The sequence below is a fragment of the Corvus kubaryi genome, unplaced genomic scaffold (genome assembly GCF_017639235.1).
Source record: "Corvus kubaryi isolate FWS band 111438036 unplaced genomic scaffold, C.kubaryi_AGA036_p1.0 37385, whole genome shotgun sequence".
NCBI lineage: Eukaryota > Metazoa > Chordata > Aves > Passeriformes > Corvidae > Corvus > Corvus kubaryi.
In genome coordinates, this window is record NW_024581127.1 from 14,679,590 (window position 1) to 14,704,967 (window position 25,378).

At 37.4% G+C, this 25,378-nt stretch overlaps 1 protein-coding gene across 2 annotated transcripts in view; it reads right to left on the minus strand.

Moving 5' to 3' along the window:
- The window catches only part of STK3 (serine/threonine kinase 3), a 139,055-nt gene that overhangs the window by 64,069 nt on the left and 49,608 nt on the right, over nt 1-25,378 (minus strand). For both annotated transcript variants that reach the window (XM_042035731.1, XM_042035732.1), the window contains exons 7-9: nt 15,703-15,840; nt 13,658-13,783; nt 2,011-2,203 (exon numbers count right to left, since the gene is read on the minus strand). In XM_042035731.1, the coding sequence (XP_041891665.1) occupies nt 2,011-2,203; nt 13,658-13,783; nt 15,703-15,840 (457 nt within the window). The remainder of the gene's footprint in view (nt 1-2,010; nt 2,204-13,657; nt 13,784-15,702; nt 15,841-25,378) is intronic.

Here is a 25,378-nt window from a genome sequence, read left to right on the forward strand (position 1 = left end):
AATGTAAAAAATGCAAATAATGGGTGCCTAATGCAAAATACAAGAAATTTTAGCAAGGAAGTGCTGAAACCAAACCTGTGGCCTGACAGCAGAATGATTAAACCATCACTTGTCATGAGGCAAACTACCTCCAATTTGCTGGCTTTGCTTTGCTGCAGTTACAGGGCTCAAGACAGTCATGTGTGGGAGAGGAGGGAGGGGAAGGAAACCTATCACCTGTCCCAAAGATCATTCTTGTTTGAGAAGAAAGAAGAATGGGATTAAGACATATACTGACCAAATGTCAAGGTGTACAAAGGCAATTCCCTTTCTAACTAAAGATCATTACGGGAATCAATAAAAATTGAAAACAACAGTACATTTTAAAAGCAGTGTCCCCAGCAGACAAGTAAGACACGGAATAAGAGAGTGCAATGCAAACCTAATGCCACTCTTTTGATCTGTTTGGCATAGTAGCAGGTATTTCCTCTCAGCACATATAAAAAACTACATGGATAGTGTGGTGCAATTTGGTATACTACTTACACAGAATTTACTTAAAAAGACTGAAGTGATTTGTCAGGCTGCATAGAAACTGCACTAAACCCTAATTCATAATACTTCCACCCTAAGAATTTATTCTAAATTTTTTCATACTATCTTTCCCCTTTTTTTTTTTTTTTTTTTTTAAATCACTTAGCTTGTCCTTAGTTTGTTGAAACTGATGGGTTTGAGATCACTTGTACTAACCTTCCATTAGCCTCATGGTCTAACAGGCAAGTATTCTGTTTCAACATAAAGACAAATTAAAGCACATACTGAATCTGGAGGTGAATCATCATACTTAAACTAATCACTGTCAACAGCAATCTTATTACTGAGAACTCTAAAGGAAAAGCAAAATAAAACCCAAAACAAACCACAAAAAAGCCAAACAAACAAAATCTACAAAACCCCTTTTTCCTTCCAACTTCCTGTACACAAAAAAAAGTATCTCCTTTGCACTTCCAACTTATCTTGAGCAAATTACATCAGGTATCTATATGCAAACACAAATGCAGCTTTGTATTTACTACAAAACACTCTACAAAGTTATTTATTTGGCACTGATTTCCACTCTTGAGATATTAGCTCTCTGTATTACACACACACAGAGCGCCTCACACCCCACCCCCCCACAACTGCCTGGAGTTAAACACTGCATTGTGCCTCATGAAATCAGGCAGCTACAGCCTGAGTTAGAGTCATCTATTGATGCTGCCTATTTAAGCAACTAATTCTATTAAAATTTATGAACCTCAATCTGCAGTAGTCTTCAGCCAAACAACGAGTGTATCAGTAAATAAGTATGTAAATTAACTATTTTTAAAATGTATATTTATGGATATTTCAGTATAAGTTATAATTTTATACATAAAAACATCCACAACTTTTTTTCTCTTTGTTACATACTCCCTCACATGCTGCCAAAATCAATTAGAACTTTTTACTTAGGTTTCAGTAATCTTTGGATCATGGCCTTAAATCAACCATTGTTGAATTACATTCCAAAAAAGTCCAAATAATTATTTGCTTAAAAAATACAGATCTGCTAGGTGATCATGATTTACAAAACAATTTTGCAGCAAAATATATTACTGATTGCTGACCCCAAAGAGAGTCACAATATGTTCCCAGGACCAGTGACATTGAAACAGCATAATCACACCAGTTTAGCTCCAAGGAACTGGTCCAAATGTATGTGGGACAGGAGACAAAGAGACAAGCAGTAAAAGGGACAATTCATAGAATGACAATTTGAGAGTCCTCTAGAGAAACTTAGTAAAACACCAAAACCAGACTTCTGCTTTGAATCTCCCACTATAGTCAAATTTTTCTCTACAAATTATAGAGTGCTTAGAGACACAAATACCCCTCTCCCCCTGTTTTAACCACAGAACTTGAAACTTAAAAGCCATTCATGATACAGCACTGTCATGCAGCATGAGAAAACATACTACATTATTAGAAGAAAGCAAATGAACAACATACGTTTCATGGTCCCATCTTCCTCTTCATCGTCATCACTGTTTATTACCATGGTCCCCAAGTCTGACTCTAACATGGTGCTGTTGTGTTCAATCATTGTCTGAGCGCCTTCACTCATCGTACTGGTGGCTCTCATGGTACCAGCGCTCTCTGAATTGGTCTTCACCATGGTGTGAGAGTCCAACTCATCTTCATCCTATGGGGAAACATTTGCCAGAAGGCAGCAGATCATTAAAAGAAAATAAAGGTAAGATGCAATCACTTATTGATTAGTTTTTATCTTTATGTGACCGAGCTGTACTGCTGGACTTCCAGGTTTAAAACTTTAAAAGAAAAATAAAAAATCTTCCATATAAAGAAAAATAAAAACTCTTCTTTCTCACAGATGCATGGCAGGGTAAATAAAACGTGGCCCAACCACTCACTTTGCATTAACATCCAGTTTTGAGTTATCTCTGTGATTTTCATGACCCACTTTATCTCTCTGGGTTCCAAAAACCACTAACACAATTTACAGAAAGTGATTTTGCTGTTTTGTAAGGGACTGTCACCAAGGGTGCTGACCACCCTTAACTTTGCATCATGCCCAGCATCTGACATTACATACAGGACCCAGATGACAGGCTCATGTTCAATTTAGCTACTAAACAATCTTCCAACAGAATTTGTAAAGTACCCCTCAGAAACAAAAAGTCAACTTGACTTACTTCAAGTGTTTACTTCCATTTTAAAACCTTTGTTACAAACCTGAGTCAATAACTTGTTAATACTACACATAAAAATAGCCCTTGAGCACATACTTACCCACTAAGTGTGGGGGATATAATATCAAGAAGATAGACAGTAGCATTTTGAATCGGTAACGGTAACAGGCCAGGAATTTGAAACAGAGAACTAATGACAATCCAGTTAATGAAATGTGAAATTCATATGGAATACCAATATTTGAAAACACTAATGGGAAATCCCATGGGTTTCCAGAATCTAATTTAGATTATACACACAACATCACAACATTTCAGGAGTAATGTGATGTGACGGACTGTTGACTATACACATTTTCTATATGAATAAAATCTATTACTAAAGGAAAAAAACCTCAGACATTCTCATTTCTTGATTAAATGTAAGTAACAATATCCATCACTGTGAAGTTACTGTAAGTCAAATTGTTACATTTTAAATACAAATGCTACTTTCACCAGTTTTATAACCATATATGCATCCATTTCCTCTATTGTGTCAAAACTTCATTCGAGTTCCTTTATAAATGAACTCTGTCCCTGATTAGCAAAATATTTTTGCTACATAGTTTAAAAGACTATTGGACAACCCTTTTATTTCTTTTAATTTGCCCCTTACAAATAACATGTTGTTGCTACACAGAATCATAGAACTGTTTAGGTTGGAAAAGACCCCTAAAATCATCAGTTCAACTGTTAATCTGGCACTGCCAAGTCCACCACTAAATCATGCCCCTAAATGCCACATCTACATGACTTTTAAATACATCCAGGGTAACATGTAACATTAAAACACTACTTCGCCCACGAAAAAATTTCCCCTTTTTCCTAAATCTTTGCATTGCTTTACAGATTTTAAATGTTTAACTATGAAGAGACTTGTAAGTTCAGGGGCTGGGGGAGACAGACACAGAATGGGAACAGAAAAAATAAAGTTTACACTCAAATCCCTGCAAGGTCCAGCACTTTGTGTTTCTCAGTGAACTCATTCCTTTCCTTCCTGTTCAGTCCCTGACAATTTGCCTCTCGTACAGACACACATGCACAAGCCAGCTACATGACCCAAGCGCCTGCTTCACTAAGGGTTGGTCTAGGCAGATACGGAGAATTGAGTCTGCAGTAACACCAGCTTCTGAAAATAATTCTATTACACCTCAACTAAGAGATACAAAACCAGATTTAATCTTGATACAGAAAGTCTGACTAACAGCATACCATAATGAAGCCAGGATACAGACCTAAACAGACATATTAAAATTCCAAATGTCAAAGGAATCTTTATTTTCCAGATTCTAATTTGCAAAAATACTTGAGTTCTTCATTTGGATTCTTTCTGGGGGGTTTTTTTAGTTGCATTCTATTTAGTACCCTACCCTTAAAAAACCCTGTGATATTCACAAAGATACAGACAGTTTACAGCTGCAGCACTAGGCAACTGTGCCAGTAAAAAAAATGAGAATATTCTGGGACTGCTCCTCCTGGTGGCAACTTTAATTTTCTCTACTTTCTCCCACCAAATGTTAGTTAACCCCAGTGTTTTCTATGAATTGCATTTTTCCCCTTCTAAAAAGGATACTCAGAAAAAAAAAGTAGTTTTGCATCACATTTTAAAAGTGACAGAACAGTTAAACTACAAGTGTTTCTTTCAGTGCTGCAATACAGCGCAAAACTGACTCACAACATAGTGATGTTTCACCCACTAACCACTACAAATTTGGCATCTCTAACATACAAGCAGGCAAATCTCTGAGTTTAAGGCATAGTTACATTTGATTTACAGATTCGCTTGACTAATATTAATATCAATATCCACTTGCAGTGCATACAGCCCTAAACTTATCCAAGCTGAAATAGGAAATAAAACAAACACTTTCTTGGAGCTCAAAACTTTTATTTTAGAAGTTAGTGGAGAAAAGTGATGGCTTTATGAACATACGAACAAGTACAAAATAAAGTCCTGAATTACCACTTGCGTAACTTCTGCTTCACTGAAAAAAAATCATCTTTTATTTCTTCAGTCAAATCAAGTATCTGGGCTTAGTCCAAAGAATAGCATTTCTTTTTCCAGTCTAAGAGTGCCAAAAGCCTTATCTTAGTATTGTCTCTCAGCAAAGAGAACAGTTATCTTTTAGTACCTGGTAGACTAAGGATCACAAGAGCCCACCTTAGTACAAAAAGAACAGCTGTCCCAAAAAGGAAAGTACACATCAATTTTGATGAATGGTGTTCTCCGTATATCAGGAATGATGTACGGACACAGAACAATATAAAACTTCTTCATGGCCTGTGCATGCCCCAGAATAATTAATTTTGTAGCTAACACAAATTGCTTCCAGAACTGTCATTCCAGTATTTCTCACAAATATGAGATTTAGCTAATATGGCAGTAGACTACACTGGTTCTGGAAACGTAACTTTATAAAAATATGCAGTGGATCCAAGTTATGGAAATGCACATTTACACGAGAGATGAAAGTGATTCTTTCATACAAATTCTGATTCATGCTTTACAGTGCATAAATATTGGTGTAGAAATTGTGATCTGTTGTTAAAAAAGGTAAACACACTGATTAAATAAAAACAAACACAATCTCAATTTTAACCAGGAAAAAAATAAGAAGTATTAAAGCTGAAGTGTCATGTTCTCATACTGTTTATAAAAACAGATCCAAGAATCAAACAATAAAAACAACTAATTCTGGAATTAAACTGTCTGCTGTTCTCCTGTGTACCAGTAATAAGCACCAAACTTGTATTTGGAAGGGGTATCTCTTACACCACTATACAGCAAGAGAAGGTGCGCCTAAGTGAGAACTCTAAAATCTCTTGAAATGCTACAGAATTTACAATAGACTACAGAAACTCTGAATAACATCATAATGTAAAGTACAAGTAAAGTACCAGCAATAACCTGCAATCCTGTAAGACTAACTCTCTGGATCTCCTTATTTTCCAAAAAAAAGTTATTATTAAGAAAAGCAACCCTTAAAGCATAAAAATGCAATCATAGAGATTTGATTATCAGGATAGAAAATACAAAAAGACTTCAGCAAAAACCACACACAAGACTTCATGATATGCTTGTAAAATAAAAGATCTCATCACACAAGAAGTTTTCTCAGAGAAGCTGACCCTGCAGATCATACCTGAGCCTACATCATTACAGAAGTGAATGAGCCAAGGTGATAAAGATTAATGGATTTTTCAGTTCCATTTTAAACACCAATAGGGACGAAGACTGATAAAAAACTAAACAAATATGAAGAAGCAAATATGGCAGCAGTTGCCTTTAAAATCTCTCTACCTATGGTTTGGCATGTAAAAAGAACACTAGATGGCAGCAAAGACGGGAAACTCGGCTGCAAGGCATTAAAGGAAGATTTACATGCTGGCAAAATTTAGTATCCTGTAAAATAATTTCATTTACTATTAACACCTCATCATCACCTTTGAAAAATGTAGCTGTAGTCACAGCTATCTTTTTTTAAAGCACTGTAGTAGCTACATAAACACATAATATCGTTTGGTCAAGCGCAAGGATTTCGTAAAAGCTCCTAAGTACAAAGCCAAGCTTCAACCTGAGTATATGATTAATACTGAGCACACAAATCTTAGACCCATCAGTAAAACAGGTAAAAACTTAACTTTCAGCACACAGTCAAATCCCATCACATTCAATAGACATCCATCACAAAACAGCACATAAGCGTGTTTTCTCCCTCCAGGTAATTGATGCCTCAGGTAACAACAACTTGCTGCATGCCCATACCTCCCCATGTTTATTCTTCCTCTAAACCAGTTTCTGGCTCTATGCTGCTGTGGATTTTAACAATATGCTATATTTCTAACTTCAGGACACTTAAAGTACTGCAATCAAATTTAATTAACACATACGTCAAGTGTTCTTTGGCATAAAACAAAAATGGTATGAAAAGAGGAAGCTTTAACACTGTCATGCAAAATTGTATGTATATATATAGATATAGCTATAACATATACATGCAAACACATGAAAGAAGCATGAAAGCAAATATAAAAACCTTCAGAAAAGTACAGGATGGTGGATCAGATTTAAAATACAGGATAGCTCATTTGATTCACTAGTTCCTTTAAAACAACACTATAAATATTGTAAAAATATAAAGGAATAAATACAGCAATTATTTCTTAGAGTTTCAAAATACAGATGACAAATTTTCATAATTAATATAGGATTAACCAAATAACCCTTTGTATGAATGAATAAATAATCCTACATATAGGAACAATCGATTATCGACAGTTGGTTTTGGTGTTGATAGTTTGGTGTTGATAGTTGTCAACCACTAAGTGCCCAAGGAAAAAAGAGTGGATTACTGAAGCAGTAATTTCTTGATTTAATACTCTAAAAGACTTAAACATTTCTCACATCATAGAGACATTAAAATGTTAAAGAAAACATACAGAAAGCTGCTTGTTAGCTCATTCCTTTAAAGATCCACAGAAACAAATATTTAGACATGTTTTCTGTGAGCTGCCAGGCAACGAGTTACTTTACATTCCCATAATACAGCTGCCCAGCCTCAGCATCCACTTCACATCACACTTCTAAAAATGCATGAGAAGAGATTGGTCATGTCTCGTAATGCCTAAACTAACATTTAAACTTTGATATTGGGATTAACCTCCTGTAGAACACACCACTTGTGATTTTTGCTTAATTAAAAAAACCTGTACAACTACCTCAGCACCTATCAAAACACATCAGTTTGTCAGATGGCATTCTCATCACATGAGCAGCTCTCATAACAGGCATAAAATCAATTCTGAGCACACTATTTATGTCTTTTTATTATTTATCTCTCAGGAAGGATACAGACATAAAGACTGTATTCAACCTGGGCATCTATTTACAGCTTTATAATACAAGGTTTTGAACAGCAAAAAGTATTTACATTACAATTGACAACCTCTCATGCTATAAAATGTTCACAGACAGTGGTGAAAAAGAAAAATAATCAATTTTAGGGATGTGACTCTTCCTCGCTTGAAGGACAACTACCTGAATTGACCCTGAAAATTAAGCACGTAATTGTGAAAACTTTGTATCTGATTATTTCTCCAAACCCACCCACTCCATTCTACTTCTAGTTATGCAAGTCACTTTTAACTTGAGTGCCCCTTACTATAATATGATTTTAAGAAGGTATTAAAGCACAAAAACTTATTCAAATATAACTGTTAGGGTTAAAACAGGTTTCCTAACATAAGAAACTTCACAGTTAGAACATTTTACACCTTTCTTTTTGATGGATCCCAAATCAGGTACTAGTGAGTAACGAGCAGAACTGCTCACAATTTATATAGGAAATTCTTGGGGGTTAGATCAATAAATTCAAGCCCCTGACAGGTTAACTGAAACCATTCTTTTTCAATAGTATATGGACTTAATTCACTGCCCATGAGAGACCTTTAACATCAGTAGACTCTACTTACCACTAACACCAGTATTTGCTCTTGCTTTTAGATATTGTTAAATATGCGTTTCTCAAAGTTCAAGTCTGTTTTTGTGTTTCTACAGTGAGGACTTCACAGTGGTATGGCTGGGAAGAAATCCATTCCTGAGGTGTTATTTTTCAAAATTTAAGTGCAAGGTGGCTATTACTTTGCAACTGAACAGTACACACAATCTAAAAACATTTATAGATATTAAAATATTAATAAATAGATGCATTATTTACTGTCACTACTACTACTACTACATAAGGTAACATAGGGACTGTCATTAGCTCTTTCTAGGACTGTTGCCATCACTGCAGATTTATCAAGACCGGTACTGTCATTTGAATTATGGGATCATGTAGTCATGCAAACTACATACAAGCAGCCCTGTATTTCTTATGGGGTTCTGTGAAACAGATACGTAAGGAGTAGGAATGTGCAAGGGTTATTTATCTTTATCCTTGAATGCTGGACTGCTGACTTCATCCACTACCAAAATGTATACCAACTATACCAAGCTGGCACTCATCTGCTTTCCCTTTCCAAAAGGAAAATAATAAGCACTCAGAAGTGCAGAAAGAATTGGTTTACTCTTTTCTCTGGCAGTTCCACAAACAAGTTCCAAATTAAATGAAAGACACAATCTTTGAGCTTATTTTCAAATTATACATTATTTCAAAGTGAAGTGGGAGGTTGGGGGGATTGATTGTTTCTTTTTTTAAAATGACAAACCTAAATATTCTAATGCTTTCATTTTATTCTTCCAGATTTTTATCCTGGTTTCCTTTAATAACTTGTGGGTCCATTGATTAACCTCTGCCTAGTATGATTAAAAAACTAAAATCAGAATTCCACTTAGTTCAGGCTTCCTTTATACCTACATATTGCTCAGGAGTCTTCTATTATGCAGTGTATGAGCAACATGCATTCAAGAAACACCTTACAGAGAACTTCTCTAATTAAAAAGAAAATGGTAAGACTTTCAAGGAATCATAGAATGGTTTGGATTGGACGGGACCTTAATGACCATTTAGTTCCAACTCCCCTACCACACCTTCACCTAGATCAGGCTGCTCAAAGTCCCATCCAACCTGGCCTACAACACTTAAGGAATGGGCCATCCACAGCTTCTCTGTGCAACCTGTTCTAGTGTTACACATCCTCTCCACGAATGCTTTCTTCTAATACCCAGTCTAAATCTACCGTCTTTCAGTTAAAAGCCCACCATCCCTATACTACATGCCCTCGGAAAAAGTCCTTCTCCAGCTTTCTTGTAGCCCCCCCCTAGGTACTGGTACAAGTTTACACTGCTGTTTCCTAGTTTGGCTGGGTTTGCACTACTGCCTGATCAGAACCTTTGGTGACAGCAACTACACAAGATCCTGTTGTTATCTCTCAAATCAGTCTGGAATTTCTTACAGTGATGTACTGCACTGAAACTGTTGCAAGACATAGGATGTCTGTATTATGACCAAACAATTATTAAAACTGGTCCAGAACAAAATGTGTTCTGCATTGTGACACACAGAAGATATCCATAGGTCACTCCAAAAATTGGTTTTGTCAACAAGGAAATCCCTCCTCACTTCACCATTAATATTCTTCATTTCAATCATTTGTACCCTCACTTTTTCTATTAAAGCTAAGTATTTCTTTTTTCACTCAGGGCTTACCAAGCAATACCAAATTATTGGACATGCATTTACTGATAGCAAAAGTCACACTTGTTACCAAATACCACCAGTTTTAACAACTGTTAAATATTTAATCCTAACTACAAATCTTATCACAGATTATTTTCTTGAATCATAAAACTGTGTGAAAACTTAGGGAACTAAAAAAATCTCAACCGCATAAAAGAACATATACAAAATTATTTTTTACAGTAGGTACCAAAATCCTCTTTTACTTAATCTTTTTATTTTGAAACTTTTGAAAATGCTTAATTCTTCAATATAAACTTTACAGTAGAAGCGCCTGGATATCCCCTTGTCCATTACGAGATATTCTTGCACGTCTCTTAAAATCCCCTGTAAACATAGTTTGGTATTATTCATTAATTTAGTTAATCAATTACAGCCTGGAAGTCTGCATCCGTAGTGAAAAATAAAAAGGAGTACACAACATCATATTACAAAGGATGATAAAAGCATTCTAAAAGAACATATTGCTGAAGTTTTTACCCAGACTCTCTCATCCTTCTCCTTTTGTCATCTTGAAGTCTCATCTAGTGATCCCTTCACTCAAGGGAATACTACAAAGCTTCATTTTCTAGTTTCTCCCCTTCTGTCTCTCACTGTGCTGAAGTCATGCTCTTCTTTCTATTTTTCTACTACCTTTCTTTTCTGAACTGACTAGTCTCATTCACAAGCCCACTTTCATGGCTTTCCCCTATTCTGTCACTCTGTTCAGTACCGAGAAGTCAGCTCTGCCTCAAGTTTGCCTCTTCCACTACTCACCTGTTAAGTTTTCAAACTTCTACTCTTTTCTCACATCCTGTGCTACTACAGGCAGGGCTGTCTCTAGCCCTCTGCAAGGCTGGCCTTTAAAACTCCTCTACATCATAATATACAAAAAGAAATGAGCAAGGTATGCAAATACTGAGCTGTCCACTGCTCTTACTTCCTGCCTTATATCAAAGACCAATTTCTTCAAGCAGAGGTTGACTTCTGTTTCTGGGTTTGTTGATGCTCATACATTGGTATATGATTACAGCCCCTAAAAGTCTATTACTGTAAGTAAAAAATTACAGACTTAGCGTTTCCATATACTACAACTGCACTCAATTTTAAGAGCAAACCAACCTTTTAGCCAAAGTGCTAATTAGACAAGTTAGGGACTGCATTAGACAAAGTTGCCAGGAGGTGCAGGGAGGTGAGTGATCCTTCCCCTCTGCTCCACACTGCAGAGGCTGCACCTGGAGTGCTGGGTCCACTTCTGGGTTCCTCAGTATGAGAGAGAGGGACACACCAGAGAGAGTTAACACAGGGCCACAAAGATGATTAAGGGACTGGAACATCTCTCCCATGAGGAAAGGCTGAGAGAGCTGGGACTGCTCAGCTTCAATAAGACAAAGCTCATTGAGGCCATCATCAGTATGTGCAAATATCTGAAAGGAAGATGCAAAGAGGATGAAGTCAGGCTCTTTTCAGTGGTGCCCACTGACAGGAGCAGAGGCAATGGGCATATAAAAAACTAAGGAGGTTTCCTGTGCACATCAGGAAACACTTTTTGTTCCATGAGGGTGACCAAGCATTAGCACGAGCTACACAGGGAGGTCATGTGTCGCAGCGGGGATTACTGCAACAAGCATATTTCAAACCAGGAGTCCCGTGGAAAGGAAGTATATATGGACAGATTCGTGGTAGATGTTTCAGAGGTGTTTATTTCTCCAGCCGCATGGCCGGGGCTGAGCTCAGGAACTCCGCAGTCACGGGACCCAAGGGTCCTTGGCATTATCAGGGAACCCAAACCAACCAATGGGGAATGAAGCTGAGCAGGGGCAGGGAAACCCCGTGTCTCCCCCCCAGGGCCCCTCTCCCAGGGCTCCATGGCAGGGGGAGGGACCCCAACAGTCATGGAGTTTCCTTCCTTGGAGATATTCAAAAGCTGTCTGGACATGGTCCTGGGCAGTCAAACCTCAGTGGCCCTGCTTAAGTAGAGGGGTTGGACAAGATGACCTCCACAGGTACCTGCCAATCTCAACCACTCTGTGATTCTGTTTTCTCAGCCCTGCTAATCAAATATATTCCTGTTACTTTCAGATTCGAGGCACTTATCTTCTATACTTAATGACAAGCAGAGTCTTGCTGTCTTACTCATAACCTATTCCTTTACTGCACCACAAGAGTACATGGCAGAATTCCCAACTACTACAATGGTAACACAAGAAACAGATTGCTGCCTCAATCCTGGATTTGAAGTTCTCTTATACTAAATGCTAAATGGGGGGAAGTGTGGAGGGAAGGAGTGTGGGGGGCGGCAGAGTGGGGAGTGCAGTGTTACGTTCTGACTTCTGCACCCATGCAAGAGCCATGAGGAGTTGCTAAATGCTTCTTCAGCTGAGGTGAACCAAACTTGTCTTACACCCTTCCACGCAGTAGTGGGAGAGGGAGGTGTACACCACATCCTCAGCTGGCACAGACTGTGCCTGGCAATGTGATCTGAACCTCAGACTAAGTAATTAGATGTCATGCCTAATTTTGGGTTAATGCAAAAGACATCAACAATGCCCAAGCATTTAACATCTCTAGTTCAGAAGGCAATACTATAGATGAAAGCATACTAGTAAAGACATTAGGTTTTTATGTCAGTAGTAAATCAGTCTCCTCAGAAATCAACTATTCAATAAGTCAATTCACAAACATCAACTCCGCGTGTCAAGTCACACACAGGAAAATTTCCTAACATAAAAAAAGCAATCACAGCCTTCCCTGCCAGTTTATTACTGACTAAGCAAGTACAATTCAGAGTAAACCACCTTTATAAAAAGAAGCGATCAATATTCTTAGAACACACACTCTTAGAACAGAAAAAAATGCAGCAAACCACGGATTGCTGGAGATCGAAAAGATTGCACAGAATCTGCTTGAAAAGTATTCCTATATATAGATCATCACATAACACTTTGTAACAAGGATTCTACAATTTGCTATAGGACAAACTGCATTTACTGCACTGCTCTTTTCTGTTTGCTCAAAGCTGTAACATTCCAGTCTCCATCTTCTCTTTGTGCTCTTCCTGAATTACCCTGGTACGCACTGTATGTGTGGCAATACACTTCTTTGAAGCACATTCTGCTGCATTGCACAAGACTAACATGAAATAAATTATGTTGGGAAGAGTAATAATGCCAGGAACACAGACTTAACACTGCCAAACAATTCTAAATGCAACCTACTTATCACACAACCTGCTCTCTCCTCAAACATTTGCTCACAATGTCATCTGAAGAATGAAGTGCCATCACCATTTTCATGTTACTTGGTTCAAACCACACTGCAATCACTACTTACTAAGTGTTGTGACTATTCTGTGTATTAGACTTAACCAAAACAACCCAAAAAAACACCAAGCAAAGTGCCCTGAACTAAAAACTAAACCACTTGTCTAGAAGTCCACCTGTGAAAGTAGAACCTTAAAGAATTTGGGGGTTTTTAATGTTAGTCTCAATAGCTGACTATTCAGCTATGGTTTCTTTTCCCACTTTCTAGAAAAGCTTTTTACTAGGACATCTCATGAACAGTGCTGAAAGCTGGCTTTTACAGCATTACTCATAATTAAGAGTAGAATGCTCAGAATTCATAGCATTAAAACCACACAGAAAACTGGTACAAAAAAGTATTTGAACACAACTACAGGAAGGAGGGGAAAACCAGCAACTTATCTGTAAAGTATAGATGGTTATAGGAAAAATGGGTACACACCGAATTTTCTTCCTCCTCTTCTAGTTCTCTCTGCTGTTCCTCATGTCGCTTTGCCTTTATCTCCATAGCTTCAGTGATCAGGTCCCTTAAAATTGAAACTGGCTTAGCATTCTTAATAAATGTATGCTAGGGGGAAAAAAATCATTAAAATATGTAGTATCATTACAGCAGTTGTGCTTCAGATTTAATTACAAATCCTATTCAACACCACAGATTCCAGTACATTACGCAATAATCAAAATCTATACCAACACAACATACAGTATCCTTCAGCTGCTTCATTAAATAAAATTTACTTTAACTATTTTTAGTAACTGCAAACCTTGGGAAATGTAATCACTTAACAACTGTTTTAGAGTTGAGGAGAGAATTTTCCAAAGAAAACATGCAGTAAGTAGTAAATAGAGTAGTGATGATCTGACACAGAAAACCAAAATTTTTCAGATATTCAGTTTCAAAAGTTAATTAATCTTACCAAATTGAGAGCATAATTAGTGGCTCTAACCAGAGCAACTATGGCTGCTTACTTCAACAAAGCTATGCTTTAAATGTCATAAAATATTTCTTGATCTATGATGCTGAAATGTGGAACCAGTAAAAAAATACTTCACTTTTAGCAGGAAGTTTAATTTTAATTCAAGGTCGTTTAAATAATCACTTTCTCATTTAAGACAATGGGCATGATACCATTTGCACATTTTGCTGCCTAATAAACACCTGCTGTTAGAAAAAATATGAATTTTGCATTGTTATATTAATTATTAATAATTATTATATTATATTTGCATTATTATATTAATTTAGGCAAAACGTAACTAAGCACCTCAGAAATATATCATTAAATATTTAAAAATTGTTCCACGAAGAACAGAATCGATGTTTTCAATTGAAGCCTCGTGTCCTACACCTATTATCTATCTTTTCCCTTGATATATTAATTCAATTACTCTCTTTTTCATTCCATGATCTCTCCTCACAAGCAATACTTTCATTCCCACTCAAACACATTCACAGCACCTCCAGCTCCATCACATATGCTCCAAATTCCAGCTGGGGAAAAAGACAACACAGACTCCTGAAGAACACAATATTTGGTTTTCTGGTCAGTAAGCATGTGGAAAGAAACTGCACGCTGAAGCTTTTTCTTGTTTGTTTCTCTTTACTTGCTCAAGTCTCTTCTATCCAGCTGCTGGTATTCAGCTAACCATACAAACTTCAAATCTTGAAGGTCTCAAGTACTGATTCATACATCACACAGACACACATAACTTTTAATTTTTACTTAACTTGGGGTCTACATTTTGGTGTTTTGAAATTTATAAAATTAAATATTCATAACATGATCTACGAATTTGACAGATCTATTACCAAAAACTACTTTGCAAAAATTTTGTTTTTCTTGTAGTGGAGTTCACTGGAATTTAAATTTTAACAGCTGATATTGCTAGCTCAACACAGAATAAATCTAGTAGGAGAGTCATACAGGCAGTAAGAGCCTGGCATACCCTGCCTAACTCCAAAAGTCCACACTGACAACTGTGGCTCCCATATAAAAGTGCCCACTTGGTTTAACTCAGCCCAAGAGAAAACTCATTTGTCCATCTGCATCACACCTTTCTAGGACAGACAGCCACCTGCCTGTTTAACCTGACATGACCAGAAGGAAAGACTTTGAATATACTCCATGTGTGGTCCACACAGAAGAGTAACCTGGGCTCAATTCTTTTACTAAACACTTGTCTAAATCCTGAGATCTATTGAGGGCCTCGAACCACAAAGCAAGGATCCAATTTTAATAGCAAGAACCAGCCTTAAACTATTTAAAGAGCAATGAATTTTCAGAAGCAGCAAGAAGAAAAATAAAATGGGGGCAGAGATGCAAGAGCTGTCAGAGAAAAGACCACAAAGTGAAAAATAAATAAGGCATAACAATAGTTAAAATAAGATTTTCCCTTACAAATTTTCACAATATTTTGGGTTTGAGGGAAAAAAAAAAAACCACCCAAACAAAAAATGTGCTTTTCCTCAGTAAGTTAAATACTGACCTGTAGCAGCTGGGTTGCTGTAGCTCTTTGTTCAGGATTTTTCACTAAGCATTTCTTCACAAAATCTGTAAACTCATCAGACCAGAGCTCTGGCTTCCGGAAGGTTGGAGGGGGATTTGTAGGAATCATAAAAATAGCCTAGATAAAAATCAAACAATAGCAAGTCTAAACAAAACACATCACCACAGCAGCTGAAGCCAAGTTAAAAAAAAGAAATTGCTTTATCCACCTTTCTTATCAGGCTAAGAATCAGGAAGACAAATTTTAAGTATGCAAGGATTTCTACTCAGATCAAGATTCAGGAAGTAAATCCATCTGCTACTAATGTAGCTACTTCCCATTAGATTTTCTCTATTTACACTGTACCCCATTGAGCACAAGACTCTTTATTTCATCGATTGCTGTTCATCAATCTGAAGAGATGATTATATTCTTTCAGAAATTCTTAGCAGAAATGACAGCACTGCTCGTTTATACACACATATAAAGTTGCTGACAACAGCCAAGCTCACCTTCTCCTCTCTTAAGTGTATTTAGTTTTGCATGAGAATTGCTTAGGAAATTTGGGAGGATTGCTATTTCCTTTTGCATTCATGATTCATCAGATGGAGCTTTAAAACTTGCTTGTCCAAGTAAGATTTAGACACATATGCCAAAAGACCTAAGGTAACACTAAAAGATGACATAAATAAAATAATCAAGTAACTAGTTTACAGTATTGAGAACTTACATGAAATTGAAAAGGCACCACTTTACCTATATAACAGAAATTTCTTCTGTTGAGAACCATATGCAGACAGATTTTTCAACCAGGGAAAAATACTCATGCTATATAAAAAAATGTTTGTCCTACTTAAGATTATATATATATATATAGTGCCATTTTTTATACTATTATTTCTAGGTTTTTATAATTATTATTATAAATTCATGCTTGCAGCTGGGGGAAAAAAGCTGTACAACTCTGACAGATTATTGCAAAATAATGAAAAATGTTGAACTTCTGTATGTAATAAATGCATCCAGTATCAGTGCTTAAGACTTACACATGATAGCAACACACTAGAGCTAGGTCTATTGACAAGAACAACAGGCTATTATTTTCTTCTAAACCCAGGTTCAATCCAACTACATTTTCCAAAGTCACAGGGAATAAGAGTTCTTCATTTGCTTTTCTAAAAGCATAGGCAGAAATACATACTCAGAAAAGGGAAAAAAACTGATTCTGCAAATGTTTAAAGTATTAGAAGCACTAGAAGGTTCAGCCTGTGTCTGAAACATAGAGAGAAGGCAGAAAGAACTTAATGAGATTTTATCCATAGCTTCTAAAGAAGTCTGACTGGCCTTGAAAGTTGGTTGAACTCATTCAAACCCTCATCAGAAAATTTTTTCTCATATTCTGAAGGAAAGTGGAAACCATGCAAAATGACGTAAAAACTGTTTACTAACATTTTAATGAAAAATTAATTCAGTACTGAATAGTTGCTTGAATTCAAATACTTAAATGTTTACAAAACTTGCCATTTTGTTTAACAAAAATGTATGCTACAACAGCAGCTTTATCTTTTCAGTGGGCAGCCATGCCAAACAAGTATATGGACTCAGATAGGAAACGTGGCACTCAGTAACTGGCCTTATCTACTTCACTTGTGAGGCAAGATTAATTGTCAGTACAAGTGAAGTGCTTCTGGCGAAAAGCAGTGGCTAACAAATTCAGCTGTTTCTGTCCTTGAAATTAATGATCTTTCTGAACTTTGAACTGATGACTTTTGATCTTATCTTCAGTTACTCTTAACAGCTAACTCTGCAGTAGCTATTGAAAACACACAGCTGTAACAGAAGTCTACCAACTTCTGTTTGGGTGGTGTCAAAATAGGTACCATCATAATAGGTTTCATCATAAACATTGACCTCTCTCCCCACAGGTAAGCACAGATAAGTTGGAGTCCTACTCAGCTCCACAGTTCTAGCAAAAATGTTTGCCTTGGCCAACTATTTTCATCAAATACACAGCAGTTAAGAACCACAGCAAAGAATTGACTTCTTTGTCATTCACAAAGGACAATGAGAAAAAGAGGAAATTCATGAATCATTCTTTTATGCCAGACAACGAAAGCCACAAAAGGAGATATTCAAGTGTTAGAGTCCTAAATCCACATTTATGCTTTGTACTTTCATTGAAAATACCTACTTCAGAAATATGTATATTTATGTAATGCTTAAACTGTAGACTTTTTAAAATCCTATGTCACATGAGCTCTATTAGCTGAAAAGAAAAATTAGATGCATTTTTGTAATACAAGAAAACATACAGAAACTACTTATTCCAAATGTTTAGTCCAACTTGGTACTCACGCCACACACTTGCTAGCATGTACCTCTCCCTCCATCTCTCGGCACTCCATTCTATCAACCAGCCTAAAATTCTGGTTTTCAATTCCATCTTGCCTCTCTCAGAATTTTGGCTTGCCTATCTCTCTGCAGAGAAGTTAAACGCCTGTCCTCTTTCAAAACAGTCTATGATTTAGCTTTCAACTACTCTGTTTCCTTCCAAGAGGCTTGCAAAGAACTCACTGGAGCATTATAAAGCTAGTCCCAAATCTCCAGGAATAAAACAAAACACTTATCTGACAGGAACTGACTCCTCATTTTTGCTTCCACTTCTTGTCAAAAAAGGTCATTTCTACCCTACAATAACTGTATATTATTTTAAAACAAAACTAAGCTATTTCAATCACTCTGGGTGCCAACAGAAGCAGGAAATACTTGGTTTTTTCATGCTTCTTTCATCTTACCTTAGATTTCTCCAGTCCCTGTGTTTTCCCAAACTATTACTTGAAGTTTTTTTTTCTCCTCCACTCCACTTGTAATTTTCTCAGAAGTTTCCCACAGCTATTGGTTTTAGTTTAGCTCTCACAGTAGGGCTGAGAACAGTGCTCATACAGCCAGTGTTAGGCAAATGTTGATTGAAAGAAACACCAAATATAAGCTACTATCCACCCAATTACATGGGCTGAACTGGCAGTACCAACTGAGGAAATGTTAGGAGGAAATTGCTCAACAGAGGGGCAGGCTCTGACTTATAAAAGAGCTGGGGCTAATTCTTTTCTCTCTCCCGCCTTCAATATCACCTTCCACATTTCCTTACATTTCTGAGACAAACTGACAAATCTTACAAGAGTAACACATCAAATATACAACCAAAGAATTAGATTGTATGACTCAGTCTTCAGTTTTAACCATTCAATCATCTCTAAATAGAGAAAGAAACCTCTAAAGCTACAAGAAGGCTAAGCTTAATCTGCATTTGTCTTCACCTGCCTATAACATAGAGCTCATTCCAAATTTGTCCTGAACTGGCCCTTCCACCTCTGCACCTTGAGCCCAATTCTACCTTGAATCATCTTTCACACACTGGTCTGAGGGAAATCCTTCACCTTGCAGTGAAACCAGAACTCAAGGCAGATTATAATCTATGTATGACAAAAGATATGGGGAAGATAAAATCATCCAGGGCAGCTTTTGGGGCCACTTCTGAATTGAACACTGGACAATCCAACACAGTTTCTACCATACCTGTTGCCTGGTAGCACTTCTCTGCTCAATCATCAGCAGTTACAGCTAAGCTGAATACCAGACTGAGAACCAGGTCTTAAATGAGAGCAGAACTGCACAAGTCAGCCCAGGATTTTCTTTTTATTATTCTTAAAGGGCCTAGTATTTTAAATTAAATCCAGGCTGAAAACAGGGCGGGGGGGTTTCCATGAAGGTTCTTTTATGGACAATTTTATTGGCGTGAAAATGTAATTATGGTGATGATGATGAATTAGGAAACACCAAAAGAAAAATGAGATGCTCATATACCACACATGGAAATTCCTAATCAGAAAATCCTTGCAGCTCATTCTTCTTGTCAGTCAGGGTAATATATGTGTATTTCACACAGCCCATGAACACATTAAGTGATCAACAGCAATTTCGTAGAGGTACCGTGTCTTCTGGCTTTTAGCTCCTTGAGTAACTTATCTCTATTACTTAGCTGAAGTAAGTTACTTGCAATAAAAAGCAGAAAATCTACCCAGTACCATAAATGCTACTGAAGAGAACAACAGAGACTTCTATATTGTGGTGAATTTATAATTTTCATGCTGTGAAGCTCCATTGCTAGAATCTATAGAGAAAAACTTTTTTATAAACAGGGTAAGGATCCATGACATCAGTTTGTGACTTCATAGTTTTTGCCACCACAATTACACTACTTAGTTTAGCAATCTACTGTAGGAAACAAACACCAAAACACATTAAACTCAGTAACACATTCAGGGTACAAAAACCTATTTGAGGCCGGAGGAGTTAAATATTGGGTACTGTAAAATTTTAGTAACTTTGGAAACAAAGAATCAGCTGAAAGACACATTTTTCTCCTCTCTGTGATACATAGAACCTCCCTCCTTTCTTGAATAGCCTTCAAAAAGACTACTAAAACATCATTAATTATTCATTTACACAATTCATCAGCTGTCTAAAAATGAAACATCAGCATGAAGAAGGGTGAAATACTAGCAGGTTCTACACTGGGTTTGCTTTGTTGAGCAATTTTCTTGATGTGGCTTTTTGGGGGGTGGCTTGTTTGATTTGTTTTTATTAATTCAGAACTACGATATTGTAACACAGTGAAAAATAAAGTTACTGAAAAACACCTCCTGTTTAAAGTCAAGAAAGCTGGTTCACAATCTACGTCATAGTAAATAATAGATGTATTTGTTAGAAGCACCCTAAAAATCACTGCTGCTTCCTCTCATCTGCAAACACAGACGTTGATGAAGATCATCTAGTGTACTCACACCTCTTGTGCAGAACTACAAACAGGCCTGGTTCCATCAGACATCTATCACATACCTGATCCAAGTTGATTCTTACTAGAATGAACAAACACAGGATTAAATGCAGGAATGGGTAAGTGAAGCTTTAGTTCAGAGAAGTTCTGGACAAACAATAACTGACATAAAATTTTTAATCCTAATGAGGGGGAATATGTGTGACATTTAACATGCAATTCTACTGCACTCACTTTGATAGTTTTTGTAATGGCCACTGATTAAACCATATTACACAATACTACATAAGGTAAAAATTACATTTAAATTACTTTATTATAAAATTACATGTATTAACACTAGGAGCACCTGGAAAATAAAATAAAACACCATAAGGGAAAAAAAACCAAACTAAATGAAACAAACCACAACGTGTACCAGTGGCTTAACAGCCATTTACTGTCATAAGCCTCCCTCTGGAATAATGACCTTTACCGATCAAATCAAAATATGATTCACTTAAGATGTAAAGTAATAAAGTAATAAACATAGAGAAAAGATACATAATGGAAGGACTATTCACATGATTAACAGCAAAGATGGGTTATTGAAAGATAAGCCATTTACATTTACTTATATATTTTTTATTGCTAGTAAGCTCGTAACATTTTGACAGCATTACAACAGGTCAAGAATGTAAAGATACCAATCTCAAATATTTTGCAATAGTAAGTGCAATTGCAAATCTATTGAAAAGAATCAACCCTTGCCTTGTTAGCACCGTCATGCACCAGAACGGTGTCTCGAGATTCACCTCTGAATTTACTCTTCGTACTAAGGTAGGAACTGGACTAATGATCCAGTCATGGATCCCTTCCAAATTGACATATTCTTTGATTCTAAAAAATTGCTTTAAATTAAAAAAAAAAATATTACAGATTATTTGTTATGTGACAACAGGTCAAGTTAGCATTCTAAGGCCAAAAGTTAATTCAGTTTGGGGTTTTTCATAACTGGTTTTAAACAAGCTTACTTAGAAAACGGATTTTTAAATCCCATCGCATTTCCTAACTTTAAACTTCTACCATATCCTTCACTGGTATATTTAAAAGACAGAATTTATTGCACTAGCTGCTATCCACTTATCACGACAAAGAGTAAGTTCCCCCTGCTAACTCAGCTAAAAGTATCGTGTCCTCTGCATATATGCCTGTTCATTATCAAACCATTTTGTCAGATGAGTAACAAAAATATTTATTACCACCAATCTTTTCACAGAACTATCACCTCAGCATGCTGCCTTACTGCCAGTTAATTAATATGAGTTTATCCATTTCTTTTTTTCATTTTTCAATGTTTCTTGAACTCTTATAACCCATCACTTGTACAATCCAAAGATATCTGAAAGCTACTCAACAAATGATTTCATGGAGTTATACAACTCCAAAGAAAGAACTTTGTTTATCTGCACTGACCTCCTTGTGTTTGCTTCTTTCTTCTTCTCCCTTCAAGCCCAGCAGACCTATCAATATTTTTCCAGGTTTTCTTCTAACATATTTAAAAAATTCCCTTTTATTTGGGGAACTCTTCATTACTTTTGCCTGTAGTTTTTTACTGTTATCTTGTCCCAACTTTCCATCTTCTACTTTAAAATGGAACAGTTTGAGTTTCTCTGCCCAACTCAGTAGGGCTATTTTCATTTCCCGAACCCAGCTCTTCAACACAAAATATTCCTGAATTCTGCCATGCAACTGAATTCCCTTTTATTAGGGATGTAACCTTCAAGTTCCCGTTTCATCTGCAAGATGCAAGTCATTGATGTCAGTGACATTTTAACAGAAGACACAGTCAGCAACCCACTCCTCAAAATTCTTCCCTCCTTCAACTTAGATCACAAGTCTTGTGTATTGGTTTTGCATGGCCTGGTTTTTGGTAGCAGGGGAGCCACAGAGGTGGCTCCCGTGAGAAGCTGCTGGAAGCTTCCACCATGTCCAGCAGGGCCAGTCCCTGATGGCTCTGAAGATGGACATGCTGCCAGCCAAAACTGGGCCAATTAGAGAGGCTGGTAACGCCTGTGTGATGACATATTTAAGAAGAAAATCAAAGTGCACACAGGTTTTATTTTTCTAGTCAGAGAAGAGGAGGAGGTGAGAACATGTGAGGGAAAACAACATGGAGACAGCAAGGTCACTGAAGAAGGAGGGGGAGGAGGTGCTCCAGGCACTGGAGCCGAGGTTCCTCTGCAGGCCGTGGTGAGGACCATGGTGCAGCAACTGTGCACCTGCAGCCCATGGGGATCCACGGGGGACGCAGAGATCCACCCGCAGCCCGTGGGGGAGGTGCCCACGGTGGAGCGGGTGGATGCCTGGAGGAGGCTGTGATCCAGTGGAACACCCGGCAGAGAAAGAGGGCCCTGCTTCCAGGCTGGAGCAGCCTGTCCTTGGAGGACTGCACCCCGTGGAAAGAGAGACCCACGGCGCAGCAGTTTGGGAGGGCTGTGGGCCCGTGGGAGGGGCTCACGCTGCAGCAGGGGCGGGGTGGCTGCTGCTCGTGGGAGTGGACCCACTCCGGAGAGGTTCAGGGAGAACTGTCTCCTGTGGGAGGGACCCCCGGCCTCACAGGGGAAGACTCCTCTCCCTGAGCAGCGGAAGGAGATCTCGGTGATGAACTGACCAAACCCCCACGCCCTGCGCTGTCGGTGGGAAGGAGGGAGGGGCTGGGGGGGAAACGGTGTTTTACTTCTCATTATCCTCCTCTGATTCTGTTAGTAATAAATTCACTTTGTAACTTTAAGTTAAGCCTGTTTCGCCCTTGAAGTGTTTTCTCCCGGTCCTTAACACATGAACCCTTCATTAACTTTTTTTTTCTCTCCTCTGCTCAGCTGCAGCAGCGGAAGGTGAGCGAGCCATGGGTGCCTGGCAAACCACAACACCTTGAAAGGAGGGCAACAAATGCCTTTTCAAAGTCTGTAGAAATTAAAAATAAAGCATGGCAAAAATCTGCAATCTCATGAAGGTTTTTTAACCTTCTTTGGCTTCACTGGGGTTTTTTGTTGTTTTCTTGGGGATATTTTGGAGTGAGGAGGACAGTGTTTTAGATAAGCAAAATTTTTCAAGGAAAGGCATTCAGTGAAAACAAAAATAATTTCAGGCTACTCAGGATTTTGTGCTTAAACTACGCAGTCAGCTATCAGTTCTGAATTTTAATTGACATATACAGGAATTTTCAGAGGAAAATACGTAACGTGCATATAATCCCTTATAGGTATTAAAAAGTGTAAGTATTTAACATTTTATTGAAAGGTTATACTGAAAGTTCACATCCACAAAAATTGTAAGTCTGCACAAGACTTACTGTTCTTGGACATAAAAAAAAATTTTAAATCCCGACAACTTAAAAAAATCCAAGCACTACTGGAAAACAAGACAGTGAAAGTCAGCAAGTCTTACAAAAATACGGAAGTTTCTAACAGCTGAAAGGAACTGCAGCATTCAGACAACATCTAGGACAGTGTTTCTAATAATTTCATTCACCCAAAAGAAAACCTAAATGAGCTGAAATTTACGTCATTATTCTTATTCAGAAAAGTACACTCAATTTCGGCACTGAGTGAGCAAGATTCATTTAATCAGGAGGAGAAAGAAGGGGGCACTGCATGTATGTGTACATGGGTTTTTTAAGAGTTTTTTTAATTTGAGAGGAGGAAGTGTTTGAGAGGAAGCGGGTTGAGATAGGAAAAAATAAATAGATATTAAACTATCTTTAGACTGAAAGAAGTATTTGTTGTAGTAGCTTAAACTTCAAAGTGAATTTTTACTTGATACAGATTTGGAAAAATAAGTATTTTTAAACACTGTTGTATAGGAGAAAATTTCCTTTTGATAGTGATGAACACCTCCTCTTTGTGAGGAAATCACCATAACAGAGAAATGGGGCCACTTCAGGCCACTGGCCAATTCTACTCAAACCCTCAGAGAACTTCAACACTTAAGAGTCTCTCAGACTAAATTATACATTATGACAGATTCTGGATCAAGAGCTAGACAACTCATTGCCTAAAGGATATTTCCCACACAGGTGGCCAGGAATGAAAAGAGAAAATGTCTTTGTGAATGATGGTACCTCTCAGACAGAAGCATCCTGCTATGACATAATCACTGTGCTATCACTCCCTTCACAGAATACGAGATCAAGAACATGAACTTGAAATCAAACAACCTTCTCTTTTTTCAGTATGGAACTACTTTCTTGTCAGTTACAGAACAAGGAAATGGTTCAGAAAGTGCACACTGTATGACAGAATCCAAGGAATACTCTTGTGATTGATCTACTCTTCTTTCACTATAGTTAGTTTTACTCCTGATTCAGTACTATCTTGAAAATTCATAGGCACAATGCCTAGAAGGTTCCAAGTTTTTACCCAGAATATGAAACCTACTTTCCCTCCAAGAAAACTCCAATACTTTAGTAAAAGAATATTTTCGTTCTTCCCACAGTATTTACCGCAGTTTCTGAGAAAATGAGGCAATGATTACATCCAGAAACATACTAACATTTAATGAGACATGAAGTGGAAAAACTGCATTTGCAATTATATTTACTTGTAGAAGAATCAAGGAGTAACTTATATTTGTGAGAAAAAGCTACAGTAAACTCATTGGATATTAAATGTGAAATCTCTGACAACCACAGACAGTAGTAATGAAAGAAGGCATTCAAGAATTAAGTGGCAGTTCTCCTTTATTTGGGGTATGTTAGACCTCCAGCAGCAGTTTTGTGTTCAGTTTCAGGCATCACAATTTCAGAGATGTAAACCAACTGAAGATGGCTTGAAAACAGAGTAACTGCAATGCTTAGAT